Genomic DNA, 24756 nt, shown 5'->3' with positions numbered 1-24756 from the left:
GGAGACGATATTTCCATTTTGTTATCTGTTTTTCGTCTTCCCATTAAGACCTATCTGGAAAATAACAGTCTAGAAGCAGTTTTCTTGGAAATCACTCTGATTTGCTAAGTCAGGAATGCCTCTGTTTTTTAAATTTTATATCCTAACTCCTCATATACTGCAAATAAAGGACACGCCATACTAATGATATGCACTCACCTTGGGAAGATGCATAAGTCCGGCTCCGCTCTCACACACTCTCAGAAACATGGTGCTGAGAAAATTACATTTCGTCAATGCCCTTCCCAACCCTACTTTCATTTGCACCTGTGGGCATTGTACAGTTCCAGTAGTGGCCTCATCTGGACAGAAACTGGGGATGTGCTTCCTGCACTGACGAATTGATAAATTGTTCTGCTTCTCATGGGTAACATTAGGGACAGTCTGTCTCTGTCTTGAGGTCACATCATGGCGCTCTGTGGTCAGCACCATAGACATGATACCTTAAGGTTCTGTTTAGTAAGAGTATATGGTTCCTGTTTATCTCAATCATAGGAAACATGTGGGCCAGAATATACTCAGAGCGCTGGTGTATCCAGCTGCACTGAGGGAAGCCCATGAGAACTCAAGAATATCCCACAAAGTGGTCTTCTAAGCCAAAGAAGAGCTCCATTTAAGAAGTACAGGGAGTTACTTGTAGGTATGGAGAGAGAGATTTTTTTCCATGACTTCGAAAAATGGCCCTAATGGAATGAGTTACCGAAGATTCAAGAAGCTGCTTTGTTGGAGGAGGTCACAGAGAGGATGTGACCACTGGTTGACTCTCCAGCCTACCTTGGACAATTGGAGCCTCCTTAGCCAGTCCCCTGTCCTTGGAATATACCTTTCACCCAATGTTCCCAAACTAAGAGCAATTTCAAGGGTGCAGCCTGGAGAGAATAATGTGTTGTTGAGACCCTCTGGTCTGTACACATTACTGAACCTCATTAAAGCATCTATATAAACTTTTAAGATTCTAGCAGGTGGGTGAATAAATCTGCTCATCTTGTACCACCCAAGACAAGCCTCATATATTAGTTCCTTCGCTTATTAAAACTGCCACCTCCCAATCTGGAGTGATCTGCTTCTTTCTTCAGTCTCTCCTTGCCCTCCAGGGACAGGAGCCAGTTTCAGATGTCACCCAAACTCTCATGGTTGTGAACCAACATGCTCTTGGTTCTGAATGAAAATAAGAGAGCAATTGATTCTCCTTGTGCTGGGAAGAATGAAGTACCTCTGAATGGCACAACATCAAGATAAATATTTATACTTTTAAAACTATTTTTTCTTCATGTTCTGACTGAACTATGCATGACATGGTGTTCTAGGTAGTGGTGCGAGGAAGGATAAACCAAATTATTCTATCTAGTGGGGAAGGCATGAGTTAGCAAAAACTAATTATCACAGCATTTATTTAGTGAAGATTTCAAAGTATGGGAACATAAGCACCCATAGAGGAAATCAAAATAGTCACCATATAAGTTTATTAAATTCAGTAGTTCCCAGTGATCTTACAGGCCAGTTGCAACTTTATGTGTCAAGGAACATTGCATCATCTGCAGTGTAAAATGTAGATTCCACTGAGAGAATTCTGCTTTCTAAGTCGTTATAAAGATGATGATGATAATGACAGTGAGAATAGTAACAGGAACGCTGACACTAATAATAAAGGCACTTTAGGGAGGCTTACTAAGTGTGAGGCACTGCACGCAGCACCATCGGTGGGCTGGTTCATTCCTTTTCATCTGTGCAGACTTCTAACGGGGAAGCACTAGTATGATCCTATTTGATAAGAGAGGAAACTGAGACTTAGGGGAGCTGAGTGACGGCTGTGACTTTACACAGGAGGATGCTCAGATTCATCACCAGGCTGCATGACACAGACAAAGCTTTGCTACTGAGCACACTTCACCTCTTATTATGAAATTAGGAATAATGGTTCATTAACTAGGATGGACACTCTGTTAGAATCAGATACAACTTTGTTCTTCCCCACAGGCCTTATTAAAATCCCCACTATGGAATAGATTGCCCTTGCCTTTAGTTGAAATCTGCAGAGGCTGCCACAGTATCCTGAGTCACTTTTCGGTGCTAAAATGCTGTGGTCACTTTCAGGCACAGTGACTGCCAGGCCAGCCTAGTACTCACAGAAGATGTTTCAGAGCAGAGCATGGAGAGGGACTGCTGTGTGAGAGGCATCCCACTGAAAGGAAGAACCAGTTCAAACAACAATCAAAGATGCTTCTTTTCACCTCAAGTATTTGTTGTTGCTTTCATCTATAGCTTCATGTCAGGAAACACAATGTTCCATCTGATGAATAAGATGGAAGAAGCGATATTGTTATTAGAGATGAGAGCATTGTTTATTTGATAAGCTAAATATAAAATAGCTGGGAAATTACTACAATTGATAAGAGGTCAATTCTCTGATTATTGTTTAAATACATACATTACACATAATAAGATATATTATTCAATTAAAATCACATGTCCTGCAAGATATATAATAAATTTGGAGGTTTAGGGCTAATGCCGTATGTAATACCTATAAGCAGACAAGTCTGAGCGTTTCCTGGTGAGGTGACAGAGGCATCACCTCCATGGATATATAATCAACTTTGCTGCATGGAAGACTCCTGAAGTCAAAGATGCAGGTCTCTCTACACACAGCAACCTGCATAATCTAGCAAAGAAGAAAGATCTCAAATAAATAACTTTACTTTTTACCTAACACATTCAAAATGATGAGAAACCAAACCAAAAGTAAGGAGAAAAGGAAATAATAAAAATTAGAGCATAAATTAAGAAAAGGGAGAATAGAAAACCCATAAAGAAAATCAATGAAACCAAACGTGGGTTCTATGAAAAGATCAATGAGATTAACAATAGAGAGCTAACAGACAATTTAGCTAGATTGACCTAAAGAAAAAGAGTCAACTCAAATTCTGAGAATCAGAATGAGAGAGGGGATATTATTACTGAGATTATAGAAATAAAAAGAATTATAAAGAAATTCATTGAACAGTTGCATGGAAACAAATTAGATAACTTAGATGAAACAGACAAATTCCTAGAAATACACAAACTACCAAAAGTGACTTAAGAAGAAACAGAAAATCTGATTAGAACTATAAGTAGTGAAGTGGTTGAATTAGTAATCAAAGCTACCTATAAGGCAAAGCCCAGGCCCAGAGGATTTCACAGCAGAATGCTCCAAAGCATACAGTTAAGGTTTAACAGTGATTCTTCACAAAATCTCCCCCAAAACAGAATCAACACACTTCAAACTCATTTGTGAAGCCAGTGTTATCCTGACTCCAAAATCAGACGAAAGTATCACCAAGAAAACCCTGCAGACCTATTTCTTTCGTGGATATGGATCCAAAAAATCCTCAAAAAATATTAGTACCTAATCCAGCAACAACCTAAAAGATTTATACACCATGACCAGGTGGGATTAATTCCAGGGGTGCAGGGTTGGGTTAACCTCTCGAAATCCGTTAATGTAGTACATCATGTTAATAGAGTGAATAGCAAAAATGACCTGAATTTCTCAAGAGACACAGAAGAAATACCTGACAAAATCCAACATCCTTTCCTGATAGAAACACTCAGCAAACCAGGATTTGAAGGAAATTTCCTGAAGCTGATAATGAGCAAGTAAGGGACACCCACAGCCTATACTATATTTAAAGGTGAAAGGCTAGATATTTTCTCCAAAAATGAGGAACAAAACAAGAATGTCTGCTCTTGCTATTTTTATTTGACAATGTACTGGATATTTTAGCCAGAATAGTTTTGCAAGAAACGGAAATAAAAAGCATCCAGCCTGGGTAGGAAAATGTAAAACTATCTTCACTTGCATGTGACTCATCTTGTACCTAGAAAACTCTAAGGAATCCACTAAAGAATCTATTAGAACTGATTATCGAGTACAGCAAATTTTTCTGATGCAAGATAAGTATATAAAAATAAATTATATTTTATACACTGTAGTGAACAATCTGACAATGAAATTAACAAAAGAAATCTACTTATAGTAGCATCAAAAGGAATAAAATAGGAATAAATTTAATAAAAGGTGTAGAAAATACTCCAAAAACTGCAAAACACCATTAAAAAATTCGTGAAGATCTACAAGTGTGAAATAACAAATGTTGGTAAGGATGTGAAGAAAAGGAACTCTTGTCTACTGTTGATGGGACTGTAAATTGGTGCAGTGACTATGGAAACAGTATGCAAGTTCTTCAAAAAATTAAAATAGACCTACCATATGATTCAGCAATTCCACTTCTGTGGATTTTTTATCTAAAGAGTGGCACCTGAGCTAACATCTATTGCCAATATTCTTTTTTTTTCCTTCCTCTTCTCCTTAAAGCCCCCCAGTACATAGTTGTATATTCTAGTTGTAGGTCCTTCTGGTTTTGCTATGTGGGACGCCATCTCAGCGTGGCCTGATAGTAGTGCTAGGTCTGCACCCAGGATCCAAACCAGCAAAACCCTGGGCCACCGAAGTGGAGTGCGTGAACCTAACCATTCAGCCACGGGGCTGGCCCCCCAACTTCTGTGGATTTATCCAAAGAAAGGAAAAATGCTAAGTAAAAAGGACGTATGCACCCCATATTCATTGCACCATTATCTACAATAGCCAAGATACGGAAATGACCTCTGTCCACCAATAAATAAATGGGTAAAGAAATTGTGGCATAAATGTACAATGGAAATGATTCAGCCATAAACAAGAGTGAAATCTTTCCATTTGTGACAATGTGGATGGATCTTGATGGCATTACACTAAGTGAAATATGTCAGATAGTTAAAGACAATAATTGTATGATCTCTCTTATGTGTGGAATCTAAAACAAACAAACAAAAACACCAAGCTCATGGATACAGATAAGAGAGTGGTGGTTGCCAGAGGCATGGGGTGGAGGGTGGCATAAATGGGTGAAGGAGGTCACAGGTAAAATGAAAAAAAAGGGAGCTGTATCAAAAAATGCATATTTGATAACCACATAGTGTGAGATAAATGATTATACACTTTTATATATTTTAAATTTACAACCTATGCACTACTGCTATTGGAAAGTCATTACTGAATGTACACACATGCAAAGAGGTACCAGTTACAGAACTGCAATCACTCTGAGGGTATGTGTAGAAACATCCTCCTCTAGTCATATTTTCCCTGAAACTAATTTCTAGTAATAATAACCATTAAACTATTTTTATTGCCAAACATGTGATTTGCATTTTTGGAAATTAAAAGGAATTGGGTGAGGTTGGGAGGGGACTGGATATTCAGACATTGCAGATCTTTAATAAAATGAGCAAAGATCTTGGAGTGATGACATCTTTTCTCTTGTTCTTTATTACTCCCTAACCAATAGAAGCAAAAAAAAAAAAAAAAAGTGAACCCTAAAGATAAATAAATAAACGGGAAAATAGCCCATGTTCATGGATCCTTTGATTTAACGCTGTTGAGATGACAGTACTTCCTAGAATGATCTAGATTTTCAACATAATCCCTGTCAGAATCTCAGTTGACTTCTTTACAGAAATTGGCAAGCTTTTCATAAATTATACGGAATTACAAGCAAATCAGAATCACTAAATCAATCTTGCAAAAGTAAGACAAAGGAATAAGACTAACATTTCCTTATTTGAAATCTGACTACTCAGCAAGGTAATCCAGGTAATATGATAGTGACACAAGGACAGACACAGATCAATGGATTTCATTGAGATTCCAGATATAAACCCATTCACCTATGGTCAACTGATTTTTGAAAAAGGTACCAAGAATGAGGAAGGAATATTCTTCTCAAAATTGGTGCTGTACAACTAGATAGCGACATGCAGAAGAATGAAGTTGGACCTTATGTTACCCCACACACAATAATTTTACCCAAATGGATCAAAGACCAAAACCAAAGGTAAAACAAAATACTCTTAGAAAAAACAAAGACGTAAATATGACCTTGGATTTGGCAAAGAATTACGAGTTATAACACCAAAAATAAAAACATATAGATAATTTAACTCCATCAAAATTAATCACTTTTTTGCTTCAAAGCACACCATTAGGACAGTGAAAACACCCATGGGAACCCCTGGTGGGAATGCAAACCATGATGCCACTGTGAAAAACAGTATGGCATTTTTTCAAATATTACAGCAAGTGTTACAATATGATCTAGCAATTCCATTTTTGAGTAGATACCCAGAAGAATTCAAAACATGAAGTCAAACAGATATATGCACACCTGTGTTCATAGGAGCATTATTCACAGTAGCCAAAAAGTGGAAGCAACCCAAGTGTTCATCAAGAGACGAATGGATCAACCAAGTGTGGTACACACATGCGACTGAATATTATTCAGCTTTAAAAAGACATGAAATTCTGACACTTGTTACAACATGCGTGAACCTTGTGGACATGATGCTAAGTGAAACGAGGCAGTCAAAAAAGGACAAAAACTGTACAACTCCATTGATAGGAGGTATCTAGAGTAGTCAACTTCATAGAGACATCAGGACAGTGGTTGTCAGGGCCTGGGGGTCAGGGACAAGTGGGCATTGTTGTTTGATACACAGAGAGTTGCAGTTTTGCAGGATGAAGCGTTCTGGAGATTGGTTTCAATGTCAGTGTACTTCACACTATGAACTATACACTTAAACATGGATAAGATGTAACTGTTACGGAGTCAATATAGAAGGTAATCAAAAGGTACACACTCTGTGTTATAAAATAAACGTCATGGAGATATAATGTGCTGCATAGTGACTCTAGTTAATACTACTGAATTGTATGTTTAAAAGTTGCTAAGAGAGCAGATCTTAAAAGTTCTCAACACAAGTAAAAAAAATTATAACTCTGTGGTGGTGGATGTTAACTAGACGTATTGTGGTACACCTGAAATGAATATCATGTTCCTTGTCAATTGTATCTCAATTTTTAACAAAACGAATGAAGTATGGATACATGCTACAACATGGAATTCCATGAAAAAATTATACCAAGTGAATGAAGTCAAACACAAAGACCACATATTATACAATTTCATTCATGCAAAACTCAGAAAATACAGAAATTTATAGACACAGAAAGTAGATTAGTGGCTGTCTAGGGCTGGCACTTGGAGGAGCTAGGTGGGAAGACAGGGCAGTGAGAGGTTCAGGGTATAGGGGTTTCTTTTTAGGTGATGGAAATGTCCTGAAATTGACTGCGGTGATGATTGCACGGTATCTGTGAATATACTGAAGACCAGTGAGTTGTAGACAGTAAAGTGCTCTATTGTATGTATATTTTTTCTCAAGAAAAAAAAAACTTGTTCAAATAAGTGGATAAATGCATTAAGAGGGGGCCTGCCAGTGGCCAAGTGGTTAAGTTCGCAGGCTCCGCTTCGGTGGCCCAGGGTTTTGCTGTTTCAGATCCTGGGCGCAGACATGGCACCGCTCATCAGGCCATGCTGACGTGGTGCCCCACATAGCACAACCAGACAACCAGAGACACTCACAACTAGAGTATACAGCTATGTACTGGGGGCCTTTGGGGAGAAGAAGAAGAAGAAAAAAAGATTGGCAACAGATGTTAGCTCAGGTGCCAATCTTAAAAAAAAAAAATAATGCATGAAGAGTTTTGCATTCCAATCTCTTAAGCATATGAATACTTTCCAGTACATCCCACATTTACATGACCTTTTCTTGTTTTTTTTGTTCTATCAGTCCAAATAGGAATTGAATTACTTTAGGCATATTATAGACTTTTATATTTCAAATTTCTCTCAGGATACATTCAAAAAATGATCTAAAATAAATTTCCCTCCAGTGTAAAACGTACACCTGAGTATTGAATGAACACATCTCATACCATGTGGTTAGACTGAGAAGAGACCTTGCGCCCAGTTGGGGCTACAGGTTCCAACTTCCCAGCGGAGCTAACAGCTTGGGAAGTCAGGATTTTTTCTTTAAACAAATTTTTTATTGTGGTCTAAATAGTTTATAACATTGTGAAATTTCAGTTGTGCATTAATGTTTGTCAAACACCATATAAATGTGCCCCTGCACCCCTTTGTGCCCACCCACCCCCACCTGACCCCTGGTAACCACTAAATTGTTCTCTTTGTCTGTAAGTTTGTTTGCATTCCACATATGAGTGAAATCATATGGTGTTTGTCTTTCTCTGTCTGGCTTATTTCACCTAACATGATGCCCTCAAGATCCATCCTTGTGGTTGTAAAAGGGAAGATTATGTCTTTTTTACAGGTGAGTAGTATTCCATTATATATACACCACATCTTCTTTATCCAATCACTAGTCATTGGGCACTTGGGTTGCTTCCACAACTTGGCTATTGTGAGTAATGCTGCAGTGGACATAGGGGTGCATAAGTCTCTTTGTATTGTTGATTTCGAGTTCTTTGGATAAATACCCAGTAGTGGGATAGCTGGGTCATATGATATTTCTATTTTTAGTTTTTTGAGAAATCTCGGTACTGTTTTCCACAGTGGCTGCACCAGTTTGCATTCCCACCAGCAGTGTATGAGGGTTCCCTTTCTCCACAACCTCTCCAACTTTTACTACTTTTTGTCTTGGTGATTACAGCCATTCTAATGGGTGTAAGATGATATCTAAGTATAGTTTTGATTTGCATTTCCCTGATGATTAGTGATTTTGAGCATCTTTTCATGTACCTATTGGCCATTTGTAATCTTCTTTGGAAAAATGTCTGTTCATATCCTCTGCCCACTTTTTGATTGGGTTGTTTATTTTTTTGTAGTTCAGTTGGGTGAGTTCTTTATATATGATGGAGATTAACTCCTTATTGGATATATGATCTGCAAATATTTCTTCCCACTTGGTGGGTTGGTTTTTCATTTTGATCTTGGTTTCCTTTGCCTTCCAGAAGCTCTTTAGTCTGAGGAAGTCCCACTTGTTTATTTTTTCTTTCGTTTCCCTTGTCTTGGTAGACATCGTATTTGTAAAGATCCTTTTAAGTCTGATGTCAAAGAGTGTACTGCCTATATTTTCTTCCAGAAGTTTTATGGTTTCCGGTCTTACCTTCGAGTCACCTTTGATCCATTTTCAGTCTATTTTTGTGTATGGAGAAAGAGAGTGATCTACTTTCATTCTTTTGCATGTGGTTGTCCAGTTTTCACAGTATCACTTACTGAAGACGATTTCATTTCTCCATTATATGCTCTTCGCTCCTTTGTTGAAGATTAGTTGTCTGTATACGTGTGGTTTTATTTCTGGGCTTTCAATTTTGTTCTTTTGGTCTGTGTGCCTGTTTTTGTACCAGTACCATGCTGTTTCGATTACTGTAGCTTTGTAGTATATTTTGATGTTAGGGATTCCGATGCCACTAGCTTTGTTCTTGTTTCTCAGGATTGCTTTGGCTATTCAAGGTCTTTGTTGTCCCATACGAATTTTAAGATTCTTTGTTCTATTGCTGTGAAGAATGTCATTGGGATTCTGATTGGGATTGCATTGAATCTGTAGATTGCTTTAGGTAGTATGCTATTTTAGCTATGTTTATTCTTCCAATCCATGTACATGGAATATCTTTCCATTTCTTTATGTCATTCTCGATTTCTTTCAGTAATGTCTTAGAGTTTTCCTTGTATAGGTCTTTCACCTCCTTGGTTAAATTTATTAAAATATTTTATTCTTTTGCTGCGATTGCAAATGGGGTTGTATGCTTGAGTTCTTGCTCTGTTGATTCATTTTTAGAGTATAGAAATGCCACTGATTTTTGTACATTGACTTTGTATCTTGCAACTTTGCTGTAGTTGTTGATTATTTCTAATAGTTTTCTGATGGATTCTTTAGGGTTTTCTATATATGTAATCCTGTTGTCTGTAAAGAGTGAGAGCTTCACTTCTTCAGTGCCTATTTGGATTCCTTTTATTTCTTTTTCCTGCTTAATTTCTCTAGCCAAAACCTCCAGTACTATGTTGAATAAGACTGGTGGGAGTGGGCACCCTTGTCTTGTTCCTGTTCTCAGCAGGATAGCTTTCAGTTTTTCCCCATTGAGCATGATGTTGGCAGTGGGTTTCTCATATGTAACCTTTGTTATGTTGAGGTATTTTCCTTCTATCCCCATTTTATTAAGAGTTTTTATCATGAACGGATGTTGGATCTTGTCAAATGCTTTCTCTGCATCTTTGGAGATCATGTGGTTTTTGTTCCTCTTTTTGTTGATATGGTGTACCACATTGACTGATTTGTGGATGTTGAACTACCCCTGTGTGCCTGATATGAATCTCACTTGATCATGGTGTATGATTTTTTTTTTTAGGAAGATTAGCCCTGAACCAGCGACTGCCAATCCTCCTCTTTTTGCTGAGGAAGACCGGCCCTGAGCTAACATCCATGCCCATCTTCCTCTACTTTATACGTGGGACGCCTACCACAGCATGGTGTGCCAAGTGGTGCCATGTCCACACCCAGGATCTGAACCGGTGAACCACCGGGCCCGCCCCTGTATGATCTTTTTAATGTATTGCTGTATTCGGTTTGCCAATATTTTGTTGAGGATTTTTGCATATGTGTTCATCAGAGATATTGGCCTGTAATTTTCCTTCATAGTGTTGTTCTCATCTGGTTTTGGGATCACAGTGATGTTAGCCTCTTAGAATGTCTTAGGAACACATCTATCTTCCTCAATTTTTTGGAATAGTTTGAGAAGGATAGGTAATAAATTGTCTTTGAATATTTGGTATAATTCTCCCAAGAAACTGTCTTGTCCTGGGCTTTTATTTTTGGGGAGGTTTTTGATTACTGTTTCAATCTCTTTCCTTGTGATTGGTCTATTCAGATTCTCTATTTCTTCTCAATTCAGTTTTGGGAGATTGTAAGAGTCTAGGAATTTATCCATTTCTTCTAGATTGTCCAGTTTGTTGGCATATAGTTTTTCATAATATTCTCTTATAATCTTTTGTATTTCTGTGGTGTCTGTTGTAATTTCTACTCTTTCATTTCTAATTTTATTTATTTGAGACTTCTCTTTTTTTCTTAGTGAGTCTAGCTAAGGGTTTGTCAATTTTGTTTATCCTGTCAAAGAAGCAGCTTCTTGTTTCATTGATCCTTTTTACAGTCTTTTTTGTTTCAATTTCATTTATTTCTGCTCTAATTTTTATTACTTCTCTCCTGCTGAGTTTGAGCTTTGTTTGTTCTTCCTTTTCTAATTCTCTTAGGAGTAGCTTAAGATTGTTTATTTGAGCTTTTTCTTGTTTGTTAACATGGACCTGTATTGCTATCAATTTCCCTCTCAGGACAGGTTTTGCTGCATCCCATAAGAGTTGGTATGGTGTGTTTTCATTCTCGTTTGTCTCCAAATATTTTTTGATTTCTCCCTTTATTTCGTCAAGGATCTGTTACTGGCTCTTAGTTAATATCAGGCCTGGTATTCGTTCGCCTATAGTGAACCTGGCATGTATGGGATTAAAACTAAAAACCTGCATTCCTAGTTCCCAGGGTCTTTCATTACACTTATATGTAAACGTTTGTTTCTTTAACCTCTAACTCCCTGAGCTTTACAGCAAAATAGAAGTTACCAATTGTTAAAGCCCAGATGGCCTCAACCTGGGCTCCCACTGATGTTGTAGCTAATCCCAGGACCTTGAAGTTCTTTTACAGAGAAACTAATGTCCAAAGAATATCAAGAAACTGAAGCTTCCCAGGCCCAACTCCTCAGCTTCCTGACGTCAGAGTCTACCTTCCACCATGGAGATTAACAGCCAATGACTCATCTGAGAAATCCTCTATCTCTTCCACAGAGAGCAGCTCCAGACACAGGCTGATGGGAAAATGCTGACCAAGAAGTCCACGCCCCCCTCCCCACCTAAAACCCTAAATAAAAACTACTACCCATTTCTTAACTAGGAGCAAGCAACTTTTGGGGCACTAGCCCTTGCTTTTCTCCCTCTGCCTGGCAAAGTAAAGCTTCCCTTTTTCTCCCAAGACTCGGTTCTCGTTATTTGGATTGACATTGGGATCAAAGACCGAACTTTTGGTAACAGATCCATTGGTTGTTCAGTAGCATGTTGTCATAGGATTTTTTAAAGTATGATTTGTGAGAAGGTGGGGAAGCATTGGGTGGAAGATCAAAGATCAGAGTACAGACAGACTAATTATTATATACAGGGAGGTGATTTTAAGTGTGTTTGCAGCGAAAGGTCACAGTTCCCCCGAGGGGCCTCGTAGCATTGCATTTCATTGGAAATATCCCGGAGAGAGGACAATTTCCAACTCTGGGTTGGCTCAGACACGTCATCTCCATCCCGCTGTCATTCAGGACTGAAGCCTTTTGAACTGTCCAATCAGGGTCGGCTTCGGGGCAGGTGGGCGGGGTGACGGTCCGCAACCACTTCCGACTTCCTGTCGCTCCACAGTCCTTCCGGTCACAGGTTGCCTGCTCTTAAAGGCTCCACGTTGCTGTGTGGCTGAGTCTGTCGCGCCGTGACCAGACCCGAATCATAGGAAGGACTCAGGGGGCCCAGGAAACTCAACGATGGTGAGGGTTCTGGCCGGGGGTTCGGAGACACGGTTTTGGGCACGAGGGGCTGGTGGGAAGCGGCGGGGCGGGCCCGGCCTCCCGCGGTCCCCTCCGGGGTCTGCGGCCCCGAGTCCGCGGTGGCTCCGCTCGGCCCTCAGGCCCCTCCGGCCGCAGCGTGGTGGCGGGGCCGGCAGCCGGGCCCCGGGCGTCCTGTGGTCCCTGCGCGCGGCGACTTGGGCCGGAGCGTCTGTGGGCCGCTGTGCGCCCGCAGCCCCGCGTGTCCCAGACGGTGCGGGGCCCGCGGGAGGGCCCGCAGGACAGTCGGGCCTCGGTCTGCGGGGTCCGTGCGCGGAGGGCCTGCGGTCTGTGGGTCCCCAGGGCCTCCTTTCTCCTCGGAGGGGACTCGTTTCCTCCCAAGTTTTTTAAATGTTTGGCGACCAGGGTCTCAAATCCACGACCCTGTCCCCACAGCTCGTTCTAGAACCAATAAATCCCCAAATTTCTAGATCGCTCCTCGCATTCCCGGACCCCAACTTCCCGTCTCCGATTCACAGCATCGTCATCAACTACAAACAGACGCGATATTTTAATTGTTTATAATTTTCCCACAGTCAGTGGGCGGCCATTTTAAAAGGGTTTGTTCCCTGTTTGTGGATGTTTTACATGACAGGAAAGCAGCGAATCCCCACCTGGAAGCGCGTTGTGTGAACTCCTTCGGCCTCTCCTCCCAGGCTGATGTCCTGGGCACAGACCTTCAATCCTATGTCCTTTGGTTGGAGGTTCCTCTGGGCAAACTTTTCCAAGTGATCTGTCCAGTCAGCACTGCCCCTCCCTGGGTTTGTCAGCTTTAAAAGATAGGTTCAGTTTCGTTTAGTCTCAGTTTTTCAATGATTAAAAAGTTATTTAATCAGGGGCCGGCCCTGTGGCCGAGTGGTTAAGTTCGTGCGCTCCGCTTCAGTGGCCCGGGGTTTCACCTTTTCGGATCCTGGGCCTGGACATGGCACCGCTGGTCAGGCCAACGCTGAGGCCGCGTCCCATGTAGCACAACTAGAAGGACCCACAACTGGCATATGGAACTGTGTACTGGGGGGATCTGTGGAGAAAAAGCAGGGGAAAAAAAGAGATTTGAAAATTTTCATTTTGAATGGTTTCATTTTTTGTAACCAATAGTGTTTAAAGGATTTAAATCTTAGAATGGTTTCCTATGTGCAAAAGTTAAAATTAAAGACTGTTAAATAGTAAAATATAGCACACATAAATTTCTTTGTTTATTTGAAATAAATCTGTAAGACAGCGAAGTGGAACTCTAGAAGACTCACTGCCATATCCTGGTCCCCTCCAGCGCTGTTACTCCAGCCACCCCCAATACAGTTTTGATCATTTTTTGAGACTCCTGTTAGTGTTTCTTTATATAAATCAATGGGAATGCATATTTTTCTTACCCACTTTGTCCTTGTAGTGAGCAGTCAGACTCCACATTTTTAGGTGACTGCTCACAGCTTAAGCCTCACCCACCCTCTTCCCCTTGTGCCCCCACCTGGACAAGCTGAGGAGGAAGCCTGGGTATTCTCTCCTCTAGAGCAGGCAGGAGATTCCCACCACCCCAGCCCCTGGCCTGTGTGCAGAGCTCTTGCCCCGGCCCCACCCCCAGGCCCAGTGAAGCCCCAGGCCGGGCTCCATTCCTTGCTTTCTGAGCCCTGTCAGAGCTGCTTGAGAGGCTGGCCCTGCCCTTCCCTCAGACCTTATGTGAGTCCTAAGCCTTTTCCTACGGTGTGTGTGTGCCACCCTGGCCCCTGGCGTCAGTCTCAATAAGGGAACCACCCCTCTGCAGGTGACCATAACACTTGGCCCCCTGAGCAGCATGTCCAGACATGACCCCACCCCTGGATCTGTCTTGTCTTGCTCTGACTTGCTCTGCTGCTCTGCCGCCTGATGGTGACATGCACTGTGGGCTGCTGCTTGCTGGGGAGCTGGGCTGTGAGCTGTGCTGCCCTGTGTTGCATTGTTGACCCACCAACCTCAGTTCTAGGTTCAGCTGACCAGTGTTGGCAGTTTAAAGAATTCATAGGCATTTGGAAACAGGAATATGAGATTGGGGCCTCCTTAAATGAGTCCTGGGTCAGTGATTTGGTGGGATTTTTCCATGTATTAGAGTGAAGCTGTGACAGAAGCTGTGTTGGCCTGACATACCCCAGGGATGGGGGGTAGACAGGGACTATACCCTTTGCCAGAGGTGGGTCAGTCAGATGGTTGGTCACTCTTGAAAGAGCTGTCATTTAAAAGAAAAAGAGAAAAGATAGGGAAAGGCAGGCAGCAGGTGACAGGCTGAGTCCACACTCCTAACACCAGAGGGCTCCCCAGGCCCCTTCAGTACCTCTGCTGCTGCCCCTGCCTCTACTGCCACAAGGATCCTGACCTTCTGGGTTGCAGGGGACACACCCATGGCACCCCTGTGACACAAGGGATTAGTTCAAACCTGACTTAAGCCCAGGGTTTAAACCTTATAAAGCAACCAGCTGTTATAGGGGAGGCTCCCAACTCTGGTGGCACCTGGGATCCCACTAAATTTAAGGAACGTGCCCCTGATGATCTTAGTGGTGTTAATGAATATAATATGGAGGACAAATAGGACAAGTATTTCATCTTTAGCCATCAGAACTGTGGTCTTGCCTAAATTCTCCATGGTCATAACACCCTTTGTCCTAAAATATCCCATAGTGAGCTGCGAAGCTCTGATCCAATGAGCAAGAGTTAAAATTAAATGAAGTCTTTGTCACTTACAAATTGGCTTGACAAATTGGGACCCCAGGGACCTTACCCCCAGATAAAGTAGTTAACATGGCCCAATATAAATCACCCAGGGCCTTGTAGGATTGGAAACTGTAGAGGAAGCCTAGTTAGTGAAGTGTTGATTATTTCCAGTGCTTTTAACAGCCCAATTTGTCCAATTAAACCTACTTGTCCTCTGGGAGCTCCCGGAGTTCATTCCTGTGGCTGCTCAGGTCCCCACCCTCCTTCACCAGGGACCGACCCCCTCCAGGGGTTACATCTCAGCCAAGAGAGTCTAAACTGCAAGTTGGGGAATATGGTTAACTTTCTGAGTGTGGGTTTTCCTTTTGAACTGTAGGCAAGCAGGAAGCTTCTATGAGCTGATCTGCATATTTGTGTCTCCTTGGATCCGTTTATCAATTGAAGGCTGCAGCCCTCTTATTCTAGATTTGTTTGCTCTTGGAGTTTTAAAATCTAAGTTGATGGAGAGTTATTATGTGAGTAAGGGAAGAAAATTGTGGAACCAAATAGAATTTGTGTTCCATTTAGGCAAGAGAACCTCAAAATGTGAGATGTGTGTATTTAAGCTCCAAGTCTGTATTTTATTTTTAGGTCAGTTTCTGTGTGTCCATGTCCCTAGAGGACTTTGACATTTAAAAGGCTGTACTATTACTAAGGCGGGTGAATTCCTGTTTTAATGGATGTGAGGAAAAACCCCTTGAGTTCCTGTTTTTCATTTGAGGAAACAGGTCAAAGTTTATGAAAATCTTTGGAATTCCTAGTTTATTTCTGGGCTTAATTGCAAACCCCTAATGGATTACAATATGCTACTCCATGCTGATAATATCCACAGTGTAAATATACTGGAGGGACAAACTGTGAGGCCCTTTGTCCTTTTTTTTGGAAAGGGATTTGTAAATTTTTTATGGTTTGCAGCTTTATCGCCATGAGTGTTTAATGGATTAAACCTTGGAGTGGTTTCCTATTTAGAAACATTAAAATGAAAGTAATTTTTTTTTTTTTTTAGAGGAAGATTAGCCCTGAGCTAACTGCTGCCAATCCTCCTCTTTTTGCTGAGAAAGACTGGCCCTGAGCTAACACTCGTGCCCATCTTCCTCTACTTTATATGTGGGACGCCTACCACAGCATGGCTTGCCAAGCAGTGCCATGTCCGTACCCAGGATCCGAACTGGCGAACCCCAGGCTGCGGAAACCGAACGTGCACACTTAACCGCTGGGCCACCAGGCCGGCCTCCAAAATTAATTTTTAAGTAAAAGTTATTTTAAAATAATGATCAAGCATAGGAAATATGGTGTATATAAATTTCTCTCCTGGTTTTAAATAAATAATGCATAGGAAGGTTTAAAAATTTCCCAAGATAGGAAACTCACTTAAGGAGACTCCCTGCCTGCACGTCCTGCCCCACTCCTCTGCTCTGACTCCAGCCTCCCTACATGACCAGTTTTGATCACTGCTTCACCATCCTGTTAGTGCTTCTTTATATAAAAACAAGCCAGTGTGAATGTGTATTTTTCTTACCCATGCTTGTTCTTGTATCCAGTTGCCAAGATCCACATATTTGCTCTTTGACTTCTGAACACTTAAGCCTCACCCTCCCTTTCCCCTGGGCCTTCCTACCTGGACAGGCTGATGAGAAAGCCTGGAGGCTCCTGCACTGTGGGCTGCTGCTTGCTGGGCAGCTTCTCCCGGGCGCTGTGCTGCCCTGTGTTGCACTGTTGACCCCAGCAAGCCTCTGTTCTATATACAGAGGACTCCAAGTAGGCAGTTTGGGAATTTTTGGCAGTTTTTTCCTTATCCTTGGCAATGTGGGAATGTGGCCTCTGTCAGTGTCTTTAGTGGAATCTGTGTGTTTAGAGTGAAGGTGAGACTGAGGCTTTTGTTTCCTTGACATTAGCTGAGACCTGGGGTTAAATGGATGATCATACCTGTGCATGAGCTGAGCCCCCCTGACGGTTACTGGTTAAAGAGCAATTATTTCAGAGAAAAAGAGACAGGAAAATGCAGCCAGTAGGTAGCAAGATCACAGAGGCTTCATGAGGATCCCTAAGTAACTCTACAACTGCTGCCACCCCTGCATCTGTTGCAACAAAGATCCTGACCCTCTGGCTTATAGTGGACCACACCCACAGTCTGAGTTTGGCATGGCAAAGGGATTAGTTTAAACCTGACCTAAGCCTGCGTTCCTCAATTTGTATAAAGCAACCAGTGGTCATGGAGGAGGCCTCTGACCCTGATGGCAGTGATGTGAGGCTCTCTGGAGGAGGGCCTTAAGTTGTCCACAGGCTTCTGATGCAAGAAACTGCCCCATGTCCCATACTACATGCCGTTAGAGCTGCTGTTATCTCCAGGAACTGAGACCTCTTGCAAATAGAGGTTCTCACAAGCACTGAGCATGTGACCCTCTACCCGGGAGCCTGTTATGCCTTTGGTCCAGGAGACAGCACCCTGCCAGCTCAGTCCAGTGACTGGCACCTACCTGTGATATGATGGAGCCTAACCTTGGCCCTGCAGCTTATGCCACCTGCAGGGGGAGAATGGCATTTCCTTCTTCAGTTCCTTGAAAGATGTTCAGGTGATGGAGGAGGTCACCCTTTTCCAAGACACCTTGGTTCCCTTGGTGGTTCCTTGGAATTAACTGAACGCAAAGCACTGGGGAGTGCATAGTCTTTAAGGACAATAATAGACCTTCATACATGATGGAGCTCAGTGGAGAGTTGCTGCTCTTCATCCCTTAATTGGGATGTCTCTGATGAAACATCAAACCCAAGGGTCACCAGGGCTAACCAAACTTCAGGCAGTCATTTTTCTACTGGCCAAAAATTAGTCTCATCTGCATATGCTTACAAACTCTTGGATGATTGTCTAAGAGATTCCCCTTTGTGCTAAAAGAACTCTAGGAATCTCTTGACTCAGAGATACTCAAAATAGGAATGAAGGTAACCCTTGTCTGTACAACACAAGAACCCACCAGGACACTCCATCCACCTTGGAGTTCTGACACTACTGATAGTGACCATGGCGCTTCTCAGAGGATACAGTGCTGTGCTCTCCAACAAGGTGTTTGATGGAAGTTTCCCCTCCCCTCTGGGTCTCAGGCTCATAGAGCACCATTCTGGCTTATTGAAATATGTTGAAATTCATTGAATGAGAGATGTCTTGTTTCAGTCATCAAGGGTGAATTATAAGGACTCTGTCTTCATGTTTTTTGGAAAGATTTCAAGTTTTTTTAGAGCAGTTTTAAGTTTACAGAAAAATTGATCAAAATTTACAAAGGTTCCACATAACCCTTCTCTCTGTATCCACATAGTTTGCACTCTTTTTCACATTTTGTATCACTGTGGCACATTTGTTACAATTTCCAAGCCCATGTTGATGCATTATAGTGCACAGTGTACATTAGCATTGACTCTGTGTGTTACACACTGTGTAGGTTTTGGCAAATGTCTAATGACATGTGTCCATCATTTCTGTATCATAGAGTGTAGTTTCACTTCCCTAAAACTCGTCTGTGCTCCACCTATTGACTCATGCCTCCCTCCAACCCCCAAATCCTTCACAGCCAAAGATCTTTCTACTGGTCATGGTTTGTCTTTTCCAGAATGTCTTGTACTTGGAATCACACACTACATAATCTTGTCACATTGCCTTCTTTCCCTTAGCAGTATGCTTTTAAGCTTCCTCCATGTGTTTTCATGGCTTGATACCTCGTTTCTTTTTACCACTGAACAGTATTTCATTGTGTGGATGCACCCCTGTTTGTTTTTTCTATTCGACTCTTGAAGGAAATCTTACTTTAAATGCTAACTCTTGCCAAATATGAATAAAGTGCCAACAAACATTCATGTGTAGGTTTTGTGTGTTTTCAACTCATTTCAAAATATACCAATGAGTGTGATTGCTGGATCTCACTCTATGTGGTAGCAGTATATTTTGATTTGAGAGAAAGTTCCTGTCCTTCACTGTAGGTGGACCTAATTCCATTTCCACCAGCAATGAATGAGGCTTACCTGTAGCTTTGCATCTTCACCAGTATTTGGTGTTCTGAGTGTTTTGAATTTTACTTATTTAACAAGTGTTTAGTGACACATCATTGTTTTATTTGCAATTTCTTAATGACATCTGATGTAAGCATGTTTTCATATTGCTTATATCCCATCTATACATCTTCTTCAGTGAGAAGCCTATTCAGAATTTCTGTTCACTGTTTAATTGGGTTTGACTTCTGACTGTTTTAAGAATTCTTTGGGTATTTCACATACCAGTCATTTATCCAATAAGTCTGTTACAAAGATTTTTTCTTATTCTGTGAATTATGCTGTTATTCTCTTAACACTGTCTTTCTCAGAGCAGTAGATTTTCATTTTAAAGAAGTAAATTTTTTTTTTTGTAGACCTTGCTTTTTGGTTTTCTGCTAAAAATTCATCTCCAAACCCAAAGTCATCTAGATTTTCTCCTTTGTTATCTTTTAGGAGTTTATTCCTTTGGCATTTTACATTTAGATCTGTGACGTGTTTTGAATTATTTTTTGTGAAAGGTGTAAGGGCTGTGCCTACATTCCTTTTTTCTGTGTCTGTTTACATGTGTGTTTCCATTATTTCCACTAGTGGGTGTTTAAAAGACTTTCTTTTCCATTTCCCTTCCCTTCTTTCTCAAAGATCAGTTGACATTGTTTGGTTATATAAGGAAAGCACTTGAGTCCTGTATTCTTCAACCTTGCTATACTCTCTTATAAATTCAGGAGTTATTTCTGTTGCTGTGAATTCTTTCAGAGGTTTCACAAAGACAGTCATTTCATATGGAACAAATGTATATTTAGCTACAGTTTTGTGAAGATGTTCTTTCTCGAGAAGCAGAAGTTCCCATCTATTACTAGTTTCTTCTCATAAATGGATGTTGTATTTCATCAAATCTTTTTTTATTTTCATTTCCCTCTCCTTACCTTTTTGATACTAGTAATTTCTGTCTTCGCTCTTTTGTTACCTTCACTAGATGTTTATTAATTTATTAGTCTTATCATAGAACCAGCTTTTTTTGTTTTAATTTTCTCTGATTTCCCACAGTGAATTGATTTCTTTTCTAATTTTTATTATTTCTTTTACTGTGTATAGAATGGATTTAATTTGCTCTTCCTTTTCTTGTTTCCTAAGATAGAAGCTTACATTATTGATTAGAGATCTCTGGTTTTTCCAGTGTATAAATTTCCCTCTAGGCACTGCTTTTGTTGTATCCAAGAACCTTTCATATGTTATATTTTTATTTTATTTAGTTCAAAATAGTTTTTTATTTCTCTTAGGGCTTCTTCATTGATCCTATGGCTTATTTAGATGTAAAGTATTGAGTCTTTATGTATTGGGGCCTTTTCTAACTATCTTATTGCTCTTGACTTCTAGAGGAATGCCTGTGTGGTGTGAGAGCATGTTTTGTGTGATTTCTGTTGTTTCAAATTTGTTAAGGTGTGCTTTATGTCCCAGAATGTGGTTTGCCTTGGTGAATGTTCCACGTGAACTTGAGAAGAATGTATATTCTGCTGTTGTGTATGAAGTATTCCACAGATTACAATGAAATCCAGCTGTTGCACAGTGCTGTTCAGTTCACCTCTGTCCTTGCTCATTTCCTGCCTACTGAAATGTATAATTTGTGATATAAAGTGTTGAATTTTGCAGCTATAACACTGGATTCATCTCTTCCTCCTTGCATTCTATCAGTTCTTGCCTCATGTATTTTGTCCCTCTGTTGTTATACAGGTCCACAAGAAGCATTGGTGTGCCTTCTTGAAGAACAGACCCTTTTACAGTATCTAATGCTCCTCTCTCTCTCTCAGCTTTCCTTGGTTTGAAATCTGCATTGTCTATAATTCATGGCAGCTTTCTTTTGATTACTGTTGGCATGCTCTTTTATTCTCCATCCCTTTGCACTTCATCTGTCAGTCTTTAAACTTAAAATGGGTTTCTTGTAGACAACATATAATTGTGTTCTTTGAAATCTGATGTTACTGTGCCTTTCAGTTGTATTGAGAGCATTGACGATTAAAGTGGTTATTGATACAGCTGGATTAATTTAAAAAGGTTTACAGTTTTCCATTTTTTACCCTTGCTGCTTATTTCTTTTTGTCTTTCCCCATTTTTCTGCCTTCTCTGGCTGAAGTTGAGCATTTACTCTGATGCATTTTTTCTCCTCTCATCATAACAGCTACACAGTCTTGAAAAACCATTCTTTAGTGGTTGCCCTTGAATTTTCAGCATATGTTTACAACTAACCCACCTCCTCTGCAGATAACTCTGTACCACTTCCCTGGTGTGCAGGTACCTCTTAGCACACTGTTCCCAATTTCCCCTTCCCTGTCACATGTCGCATTGCTGTCATTTATTTCTCTTGTCCATAAGCCTCTCATTACCAAATATATTGTTGCTAATATTATTGTATTTTATTTATCTATTTATTTATTTATTTTTGGTGAGGAAGATTGTCCCTGAGCTAACATGTGTGCCAATCTTCCTCTATTTTTTTTGTGGGATGCCACCACAGCATGGCTTGACGGGGAGTGTGTAGGTCTGCACCCGGGATCTGAACCTGCGAACCCTGGGCTGCCAAAGTGGAGCATGTGAACTTAACTACTATGTGACCAGGCCAGCCCCATACATTGTTGCTAATATTATTTTAAACAAAGCATCACCTGTTATATTAATTATAAGAAATATAAATATCTTTTACCTTCATTTTTTCTTTTTCTAATCCTCTACCCTTATCTTTTACATTCTTTCTGATAAATTTGTAAACATTTTTTTCAAGGTAGGTATACTCATGACAAATTTCCTCAATTTTTCAACTTTCTCAGAAAGTTCTTATTTATCCTTTATTGTTAAAGGACAATTTTGCTTGACAGAGAGTTCTAGTAGTGTTTTTTTAATTTTCAGAACATTAAATATTTCACTCTATTCTGGCTTAAAAGATTTTTGAAAAGAAGTCCAATTTAATTCACATCTTTTTCCTTTGTACCTACAGTGTGTTTCTTCTCTGGCATTTCTCAGTACATTCTGTGTCTTTGATTTTTCTCCAGTTTGAACATGATACCCCTTGGTGTGCACTTTTGTAACTTATCGTTTAGTGTTCTCTGAGCTTCCTGGATATAGAGTTTTCTGGCTATCATTAATTTTAGGATATTTTAGTGATTATTACTTCACTTGTTTCTTCTGTTTCTTTGTTTTCCTTCAGATATCCCTATTATGTATAATTAAAAGCTTCTGTTAGGGGGCAGCCCCGTGGCCGAGTGGTTAAGTTCATGCACTCCACTTTGGCGGCCCAGGGTTTCACCAGTTCCAATCCTGGGTGCAGACATGGCACCGCTCATCAGGCCATCCTGAGACGACGTCCCACATAGCACAACCAGAGGCACTCAGAACTAGAATATACAACTATGTACTGGGGGGCTTTGGGAGGGAAGAAGAAGGGGAAAATAAAAAAGAAGATTGACAACAGTTGTTAGCTCAGGTGCCAATCTTTAAAATAAAAAGCTCTGTTAAAGAGGGTTTTCCTCGGCTTCATGGGTATTGTGTTCTGTCTTTTTTGTTATTTTTGTTCTTGCATTAGACTCTGGTGAAATAGATTTTTTGTTTAGTACAGGCCTTCGTAAGAAGAGAATATCTGGCATATGTTAAAAAGCTATCCTTTCTTCCTCTTTCCCAATTTTGGATACACCACTTTGCCTTATGACTTAAAGGCTCTTAAGGATCTCAGAAGAGTCGTTCCTTTCAAGTTTGTTCATTTTCTTGTTGTGAGATCAAAAATAACAGCTTCCAAGTTCCTTAAGTGCAGGATCAGAAGGTGGCAATGCCTCATCTGGAGTGGTTGGTTGGGAAACACTTCTTCTTGATGTTGGAGAATGGAGATTTTATGTTATTTTGGAGGAAACCACTGTTAAGTCCTTCACCTAATTTATAATCATGGGCAAATTTACCATCGAACCATTTTGAATTTCAGTGAGCTCCCTTGCAATCTGCAGTTCTTAACCTGCTCCTCAAGGCCAGCAAGACTCAGGCACACATTAGCATTTAAACAGAAACTGCTCTTATGGCACATAATTCTCTTGCTATGTGTTCTAAAAATTGGTAGGAAGTAGCCTTGATGCACATGAGAATAGGGATTTTGTGGTCTAAGTTCTCATGCCTTCTTCCTTGTGTCTGAGCTCTAAGTTCCAAAGAATTTTTGAGCCTGTCAAATCATACAGAGAGAGAAAAGAAGAACTGAGTCTATGATAAATATTACACAAATTAAAGCAATGGTTCCCCACAAGAATATTTACATTCAGCTAGCTGCATCTGCTTACTTGCGATAGCCTGAAGTACTTTAGGACAGTGTGGCCAGATGGGCTTTATTATAATTTTGATTTCTGCAGGCCTCCTGGACTCTCTGTGTGATGATGGGACTAGACAAAAAGGCTTCCAATACTGTACTGTGTTTTTATTCATTGAAACCTCATGCAGATTTGACTCTGTCTCATGAAGTGCTGTAAATGGTGGCTAATAAGGAAGAAGATGAAAGAATTTTTCCCGTAATGAATCATCAGTCTTAAAATGATAATATTGTTTGATTTGTATAGCATTTCTGTCATTTCTCAAGATGCTTTAGACCCTGCCAGTAGAGTAAAATATGATGTAATGTGATCACAGTAAAACTGTGTAAGTAATTTCCATGTTCATACTGCTGTTAACTTGATGAGGAAGTCTACAGAAAAACAGTGAGTTTTTGATGATCATGGCATAGAATAAACGTTTGGAGATGAGAGAATCATACATAAACTTCCTACAATTGGAGTATAGATCCCCAGTGCTGTCAGGCTCATGTATCCTACTCTACAAATATTTGTGGTGTTTTAGGACTCAGTGGCCATTGATGACGTGGCTGTGAACTTCACCCTGGAGGAGTGGGCTTTACTGGATTCTACACAGAAGAAACTCTACAGAGATGTGATGTGGGAAACCTTCAGGATCCTGGCCTCCATAGGTAAGAGTGAGGACATTCTTTCACTGCATCAATAAGAGAACATGTGTTTCTTGCCCGTCAACATGGTTCCAAAATATACAATGTGAAAAAGGCAGATGTTGCTAAATAAACTAGAAATGGTCATACCTCATCATGGAGTTTGAATCTAAAAATTTTTCTGTAACTGATAATACTTTAGAATCAACTTTCTGGGTCTGCATTTCAGGAAAAACATGGGAAGATCATGATATTGAAAATCAGTACAAAAAGCAGGGGAGAAAGCAAAGGTGAGTGACACACAATAGAAAGCATCATCTTCACATGAGAATCCTGGCATCTTATGAAATTTAAGAGGAAGCAACTAAAACAAATAACCCTTGCTTCAAATTCAGCTATTCTTAGAAAATTTTCATCAAATATACTTTCTGAAATGTGGTATAGAGGTTGCACTTCTGCAAAATAGTTC

The 24756-nt window shown here is 40.5% G+C and overlaps 1 protein-coding gene across 2 annotated transcripts in view; it reads left to right on the top strand.

Annotated features, from left to right (window-relative positions):
* Positions 1 to 12403: 12403 nt before the first annotated feature.
* LOC106824409 (zinc finger protein 564-like) overlaps positions 12404 to 24756 on the top strand; it is a 35752-nt gene continuing 23399 nt past the window's right edge. Inside the window, exons 1-3 of one of the 2 annotated variants that reach the window (XM_044751841.2) lie at positions 12404 to 12538; positions 24185 to 24311; positions 24517 to 24577. In XM_044751841.2, coding sequence (XP_044607776.2) covers positions 12536 to 12538; positions 24185 to 24311; positions 24517 to 24577 — 191 coding nt within the window. In that variant the 5' untranslated portion in view covers positions 12404 to 12535. The remainder of the gene's footprint in view (positions 12539 to 24184; positions 24312 to 24516; positions 24578 to 24756) is intronic. The other variant, XM_070492115.1, reaches the window with a different exon arrangement.

Source organism: Equus asinus, chromosome 20, assembly GCF_041296235.1.
Source record: "Equus asinus isolate D_3611 breed Donkey chromosome 20, EquAss-T2T_v2, whole genome shotgun sequence".
Lineage (NCBI taxonomy): Eukaryota > Metazoa > Chordata > Mammalia > Perissodactyla > Equidae > Equus > Equus asinus.
This window is presented reverse-complemented; position numbering and strand designations above follow the sequence as displayed.